We start from the raw sequence: 8,258 nt of genomic DNA, 5'->3' as shown, positions 1-8,258 counted from the left end.
CCCATAATGTATTGGGCCTTTTGAATATAATCTGTGCTTGTATTCCAAATCCTGTCTTCTGGAAAAATTAAACTGAATTCCAGCAGAAATAAACAGTATGCATGTTCCTAACAGGCATTATTCAGTCCACAAAGACAACTGACATAGTATGGGCATCTGTAACTGTTGACCAAGAACAGCATTGTAAGATCCTTGGGGGATCCATTGAAGGGATGCAGTCTTCCCTGGCTCTTAGAAAGTGCCTTCTTTTCTGTCTAAGATGGAGGGAGGAACATGCTATGGTGATATATTAGCTAAGTGATAGCTGTAGCCCAACATTCTTCCTTTGGCACAATAGAAGAGAAAATTATGATTTCCAGTAACTATCACTAAAACGACACATTGCACATCTCCTGCTTCATTTTCTGACGTGTACGTCGTATTTGCAGTTCCTATTTAGCAAAGATAATACAGCCTCATTCAGTTTAACACAATGGCATAACCCAAATGTGGTTCCTAAGGACTAGGTACCAGGGCCAGATGTGGTGCTGCAGATGGAATCTGCATAGATGTATACTAAGTGATCAAATTCCTTCAGATTTTGACTAAAGTAAATCATTGCCACACACACTTTGAAGGAATTTTTGACATAGTCTTGAAGAGAAAATCTTTGTGGCTGAGAGTTTTTATTGCCCTTTTATTAGTTCAGGGTCAGTTTGGCTTCATAAATAATTTTTTTTGTTTGTGTTTGCAGTAGCTTTCGTTATATCTGTAAAAGGAAAATTTGCCTTGCAGAAGGAAATGCTGTTTTTAGTGTTTGGGTTTCTTGTGTGCATGGTATGTGGGGAGAGGAAGCCTAGTTAAAGTTTGGAAACTTATAATGACTTAGTATCATGTATGGTCTGAGAAGATAAATAGATAAACGTATTCATTTTCTTCAATTATACTAACCAATTTGGTTCCAGACATCTGGGCAACATTATTATTACCTGAGTATTTTGGAACTAGTGGATATTGCATGTCTCTCATCACTTACCAGTGATCACTTACCACTTACACTACTATAAAGGGTGGTTAAATCAAGCTGTCAAGCTATTCAGTAATTCTTGTTGATGCCATATATATCTCTTCTCACTAAAATAATGCTTTCATGTGTGTGCCTGGCCTGGCAGATATCAGCCCACCAGCACAAGGTGTGGATCACAGGCAAGTCCAGAAAGAACTGGGAGATGTCATTGTACGACTGCATAATCCTGTTGTGCTGACACCCACGACGGTTCAAGTCACCTGGACGGTAAGGCTTCTGTTACTATTGCCTTAACACTACTTTCATTTTGCCTATTTATCCCTGCAGTTTTTTATACCACACTGAAAAGCTCCAGTCTTGACCCTAATGTGAGTGCTCTGATAAACTAACATTATATCAGGCATATATATGTGGTAATGAAATGGTCTTTTATTTTCTCTTTCGAGTCAGGTAGGTTCAAAGTCTTCAGCATTCAGCTCCAAGTGAGCTGGCTGGCTGACTAGAAAAATACAATAAAAATGGATATGCTTAACACCATAATCTGAAGGATAATTGATCTGTGGACTCACTACTGTGCATGTCAAAAAATAATCAAAGTTAAATATCAATATGAAATTGATGTATGAAAAAGCACTTTCCACTTCAAGGCGTAGGGACCTCCGACAATACCCTATTATGCGGTGACTCTAAAATGCAAAAATAGGCTTCCTATAGGGCACTTGTAGTGCAATCAGAAACACATGGTGCTGGTGCCTGATCCACTGTGTAGCATCTGGTTTTCCAGCATAAGCCTTACCCACAGTCGGTGGATAGCCTTTCATTACAGAAGACCAGAATCTTTTTGGCAGTACTTAACAAAATTTCTATTTGAGGGGTCAAACTACTGGGTAGAATTTCTGGTACAGTGTTTGGCTTTCAAAATGCTGTGTTTTCCTTCCTGAGGCCTGAAGGAAAGGATTTGTAACCATAGGAGGACAGAGTTGCCAGGGTGCTGCATAGCAAGTATTTTGCTCTTGGGGCATCTTCCCCACAGGAAGGAGAGCCACAGGCAGGAAGAGTGAGAGGAATAGTACTGCGTGTCACTGAAACAGTTGTACGGGATGAATTCTGCTCACGGAGCATTCACAATACTCAGGGGTTTTCTTCTACATGTCATTGCTAAGAGGTTAATGTGTAGAGGGGATTATACAACAGGAGATAAGTGTGGTGATAGATTATGTATTATAAGGATTACTGTTGGTTTTGCACAACTTAGCCATATTTACGGGAGCTTATGCACCATACTGGTTGTGACAGATTTCAGTGGTCGGGGGGCAGATTAGAATAAATAGAGAAACCCACAAATTTGTCTGTTTTAGAAGATTATTCAGAAGCTGTGCCATTGCACTTTGCCATGGATGATGTCAACATGCAGCTTGCCTTTCTAAAAGTGCTGTCTGCTTCAGCTGCGTAACTCCAGGACACACTGACTCACCTTTGCAGCAAACCCTTTGCCCAAGCAGATACTTGCCCAAGCAGATGGGTCATAGTTAAGAAACCTTAGATGTTAGCAACCAGGAATGGTAAACCTGGCTTACGTTTGTGCGGTACTCCTTAGCCCTTTCTTGAATGTGACAGCCATCAGAAAAACACTTCATAGGCTTGCCCTTGCTTTAGCATATACCACAAAAGGAAGGCCCAATATAAACAGAATTCAGTTTTATGCAATGTAACCAATGTCATTATATTATAATGAAATCTATATATATTTATGTGTGCGTGTATATCTCTGTCTAAAAGAGTCTCTTGGTGTCCCTAGTGAACAAGATACGGGTGAAGAAAACATGGTAAGGTAAAGGTAAATTGTTAGGGATATCAGCTTATTGGGAAGAGCCCTCAAAGCAGTGACCCTGTACAACCTGACAAAGCATACAGGCCTCTGCGGAGACGTTTCAAATTGCCCGAGGGAAGAAAGACACAAAAAAAGATCTCTGGAACAGCTAATTAGAAACTTTCCAGCAAACAGAAAAAACCAATTAATTAACCGTAATCTCTAGGAAAAAAGCCCCTCTATCCAGAGAATAAAGTCCCCACTATTGATATAAAATGGTTAGATAGTATAGCTATCATACAAAAGGACAGAAGCGCCATGAGAGTCGTAAGACTCCTTGTGCTGACTTTCTGCAATTCAAAGAGTGAATGCCAAGGAACATCCCTGGTTATGGATTTTCTGGCGTCCTGACTGCCAGCAAATTAACGCCAATTTCTCCTTTCTTTCTCAGAGGATTTTGGTTTTACTTTCTCTTTTATTTTCAAATATGAGTTTAAAATTTCAGAAGCAGTTCTCTGCAAGCATGTTGCAGTTTTAAAACACACACAAATATTTTGTCTGGTTTACAGAGTCAGTGTTAATAAAAAGGAAGTGCCATCTCTTCAATGTATTCCTCTTGTGCATAGGTTTTAAAGTGTGGCTGTAATTACGAGGTCACATATAGGATCTCTTCTTCATGGAGCTATTCAACATTTCTTTTTATCTTCTTTATTCACTGTGTGGTGCCAGGTCTTATTAAATTCATAGCACTGAAACCTTGCATTGAATAAAAAATTATTAGTTTGTCTCACATGCTTGCTTATCTGTCATGCTCTCAACCGTAACGTTTGTGTGCTTCACAAATAATACTGAATTTACCAGCAGGATGATAAAAATGGGTCATTATCCTAACTTTACACACAGAGAGGTGAGGTGCAGAGATACTTATTGCCGATGAGACTTATGGAATCAGATATGCCCAGTGTTATCAAATGGCTAATTTTAAAACCTGGGCCTGATTTGTTTTCACTTTTGTCAAAACATTTAGCATTGCAACAGCGTATTTTGTACTCCAAGCACTTTTTTTAGCTGACCTCAACTATAGTTAAGCACTTCAAGCCTCACTGGGCATCAAACTGAGAGTTTCATTAGTGGTCAAATGTAAAGTTTCCTGGTGTTAGAAAGGAGCCCTGTGGCACAAGCAGGAATGAAAATCAGTTCTTCAGTATGGCAAAAGAATTGTTGCTCTGAAACCCTGCCTGCCTTCTGGGCTGCTCTCAGGCAGAAGGATCATTTATTTACCTCTATCTTTTAATTTGACATTGATTTGAAATGAATATAATTCACTGGAAGCTTCAGGAGGCAAGTCCTTTAGACAGTTTCCTAGTGTATCGTTACCTTCTGTCTTGTTCCTGTAGTACAGATAAACGCTAGTGCTGTCTGAGTTCCCGGAGAGTACCCTCGGTGTGTTCTAGTGAGTTCAGCACAGTGTGCAAGGTATTGTCCCCAGATGGAGAACTGCTGTGGGTATTGATGTGGGAGTGGAGTATTTCTTAGGATATTTTGGGGTAGAAATTTACATACACAGAACATATTGCAAAATGTCCTTAGGGGGCAAATTAGCAGCTTTGTCTGAAAGGAGCTTACATTTGCAGCGTCAGCTGCATTATGAGTTTCTTGCCATCTTTTTAACAGACTAATAGCCTAAATGAATGATCTAGTAGCCTTTGAATCTGTCTCGTGTTCAGCTGTGGTGTGTGTGGATTTGAACACGCAGGGAAAATGGGTTTTCTGTTCTGCAGAAATGGAGGTGCCTCACACACCATGTATTCATGGTAAAAGAAGGTAAGAAGGAGCATGCAGGACCAGTTATGCTTGTAGGTCGCCTTAAAGTATTAAGTCAGTGCTGAGAAGAACCCATCCAGTAATTGCTCTCTTCTGCCTTTTAAAAGAGCATCTGCATTTTCTTCCCTCTTTTGACAGAGAAAGTGTATCTTTAGATCAGCAACTGGTGCAGCTCTTTTTGAGTGGGTGTCACTGCTGCTTGTGCAGATTCAAGAGTAGTTAAGAGTGTCACAGGAAGACTAGAAATATTCTGTGCTCCCAGTATTCAGCGCAGAGAGTTCCTGCAATTTCTGTAATAATGCTAAGTACCCTGTACGAGGAAGTGGCAGCCAGCTCGCAAAAAGGAGAAGAAAGAGAAAGAAGAGTAACTAGAAACGATTGCATTCTTTCATTAAATCGTGGTGCGTGTTTCTGCCTACGTGTGAACTTGTACCAAACCTATCGAGTTGTTTGATGCTGAGCACAGCTGAATGCAGTTCTTTAATGCTAAGCATATTTTTAGTAGCCTGCTGATGGTGTGACACATAATTACCACATAACAAATGGAGGAGACACTGAAGTCACAGGCTCTATATTATATGTAAGACTCTGTGTGCATGTATACATAGACATATACACACACGTATGTATATACATATACATATATACATATACACGCACAACATGTATGTACACACGCATATACGTGTGTGTCTGTATATGGGAAACATACCTGTCCTGTACCTCACAAATACCTCTGATTAATCCATGTTATTATCCAGGAGCAGTTTTTTAGTAACCGGAAAACTCCAAATAAAACAAAAAAATCCACCTTTCTCCATAGGCGAAGTGCCCTTTGCATAGTTTCCCAACATGTTGTCCATATGAATGGCCCTATTCATTCAGACTAGCTTTAAGTCAGCATGAGAAATAGCTTTGTATCCTCTCCTTGACACTGAATACAACTGGATGCTTATAAAACACATTAAAAAAATGCACAGTATTTTCTTTCATAAGAACCCTCCCAGACCCTGACCAATGGAATCACTGTCAATAAAGTGACATTCAGGCAGATCACTCAGCCCTGTTGTAATCACCTATCTAATTGAAAGCTCTGCGAAACTCATGTGACACCCCCAAATCAAGCAAGTTTATAGCACCCACATACATGACAACCTTGTTGTAGTACTGTGTTCTGTTTTCATAGTTCTTGTGTTGTTTAGTCCTCTAGGTTAGGAACTTAGAAGTGCAGAAGGAAAAGAGGTGTATGAATACTTTGTATATTGCCTATATATATAGGTAGATAGGAAAGCGTGATGGACTCAAAATTAGTATGATATAGGTATGCTACAGGGATCCAGTTCTTCTCAGTGAGTTAATGGGTGTTTCTGCCATGCTGTACGAAAGCTTCCATACTGTTTTGTAGCAAAATACTGTTCAGCCTAGTGAACTCTGAATTTTCAGATGTTGTCCACTAGGCAGCAGTCAGTAGAGATTAAAAGCACAGCAAAGACAAAATGGAAAGCTTGAACAAAGTTACATCATCTTTCAGTGTAGCTTTAAACTCGGAAGTTAGGCAGGAATCAGACTCAGTGTGTGATTATTAAACATCATAGCCTTATGTTGTAATTCAGGTTAGAATCTGTATTACAAAGTGAATGGAAGTATTATTCTTGACGAATTTTGTAGGAAACGCAAGGTTCGCAGAGTCTTTATGTCCGTAAAACATTTAGTTAATCAAAGTCAAACATGGATAAAAACAATTTACTCTGATTTACAGACTCCCTTCATCTGGAAACAGCTGCTTAATGTTCTTCTTAAAAACACAGCTTGATTCTTTCGGTATTAACAAGCTATTATTGTGAGTTATATCCCTCTTTCAGTGCATAAATTCACTTAAAGTGAATGCAGAGAAGTTTATAAAATGCAAGCTTAATGTTGTTGTAACATATGTTGCAAGGTTTTTAACAGTGACAGTTTTGATGAAAGACGTTTCTGCTTTGCTCTCATAAATAAAGCTTTCTTCTTGCTTGCCTTGCTTTCTAATGCCCAAGAATCTGTGTCCCCTCTGAATGCCCCAGTACACTGTAACAAGATTATAGGAGGAGTGTAATAGACCTGGTTTGTGTTTTCAGCCTTAATTTCATTTATTCTTAAGAGAAGTGAGACGAATGTGCCTCCAATTCTGAAACATTTTTGAGCTAGCAAACTGTCAAGAGTGGAAAAGAAATCCTACTTGTTGAATCTGAGCTATAACCCATAGATTTACCAAACAGCTCTTTGTATAGTCTGGCTATTTGTGCTTCATGCTCTTTATTTGTTGTCTACAGAAGCAGCTGTGTTTGGTTTGGTTTTATCAATCAAATTGTTTTGATTGTTTTTTGAGAAAATTCATGCAAACATCCTAATACCTCAGATTATTGTTTTGTGCATTTTTTGTTTCCCTAAGAGATAAAACACATTTTCAGGTTTTCCTTCAGGCAGAAATCCTACTTGTAGTTACAATAGGTTAGAACTGTTAAACTTCTGTGTATGGTCCAATCTTGAATTGTGCTTGCCTAGCAACATACAAAATACAAACCAAAAACAACATTCCATCTCCATCTGATGGCCTGAGAGCATCACAACCCCAGGATGTAAAGAGATGGCTTAGATTGTGAACGCAAGAAACAGCACATGTCCTTAGAAGCTGTTTTCTGTGCATCTGTCTTATGTTTATTTTACTTCCCTGTGCATCTCATGAAAGGCTGAGCTGTGAGCCAAGTAATGACTAACTGAAGGCATGTAGGGTATCTTCAAAGACTTGTCCTTTTCTGAAAATAATTTGGTTTTCTTCTCCTGTTTCAGTGCATCAGTAGCCAAGATGTGCTTAATAAGTTAACATGCAGTAAGCATTACGCCAAAGTTCTCTTTTCATTATTTGTTGCAGAGGTGGGGCCTTGTTTTGTGATTTAAGGTGGTATTTGTCATGATATATAGAGCCGGGGAAAGTAAAATAGAAATATTCTATAGCAAGTAATGTGAGAAAAAATGTTCCTTATACACAATTAATCAACAGTGACTTACAGGAAGGCAGTTTGGTTTTTAAATGCAGCGTCTTAAACAACTGTTAGTTTCCTCTTTTTCACAAGGACGGAGACATTCTAGGTAAATGTCTTGTTTTCTTTTTATACAGCTTTTTTACTTTAATATGTTTACTGATGTATTATTTAATGCCATTTCTAGGTTGACCGCCAATCCCAGTTCATTCAGGGCTACCGAGTAATGTATCGCCAAACATCTGGCCTACCTTCTCCAGCTGTATGGCAGAACTTGGAGGTCAAAGTCCCAACTGAGCGCAGTGCTGTCCTCGTCAGCTTGAAAAAGGGGGTCACTTACGAAATTAAGGTTCGCCCCTATTTCAATGAATTCCAAGGAATGGACAGTGAATCAAAGTCTGCTCGCACCACAGAGGAAGGTTAGTAAAATGGTCAGAAAAGCAATTGGCTTCCATACCTAGCACTGAAGGTGAAGTCAAGAGTGACCATTTTGGTTATTGTGTGTATGAGTATGTTCAGTTCTACTTCTTTCACATGTTTTCTGTTTGTTAGATACAGGGTTGGCATTAGAATTCAATATAATTATTATAATTTAATATAT

At 39.0% G+C, this 8,258-nt stretch overlaps 1 protein-coding gene across 1 annotated transcript in view; it reads left to right on the top strand.

Moving 5' to 3' along the window:
* The window catches only part of LOC104411696 (roundabout homolog 2), a gene marked incomplete at both ends in the record, with an annotated part of 45,376 nt that extends 37,300 nt beyond the window's left edge, over nucleotides 1–8,076 (top strand). The window contains 2 exons of the mRNA XM_010022183.1: nucleotides 1,152–1,273; nucleotides 7,845–8,076. Of these exons, the coding sequence (XP_010020485.1) occupies nucleotides 1,152–1,273; nucleotides 7,845–8,076 (354 nt within the window). The remainder of the gene's footprint in view (nucleotides 1–1,151; nucleotides 1,274–7,844) is intronic.
* Between the last annotated feature and the right edge of the window lie 182 nt (nucleotides 8,077–8,258).

This window comes from Nestor notabilis, unplaced genomic scaffold (genome assembly GCF_000696875.1).
Source record: "Nestor notabilis isolate BGI_N333 unplaced genomic scaffold, ASM69687v1 scaffold3179, whole genome shotgun sequence".
Lineage (NCBI taxonomy): Eukaryota > Metazoa > Chordata > Aves > Psittaciformes > Psittacidae > Nestor > Nestor notabilis.
Note: the sequence above shows the minus strand (reverse complement) of the source record. Positions and strands in the feature narration are given on the sequence as shown.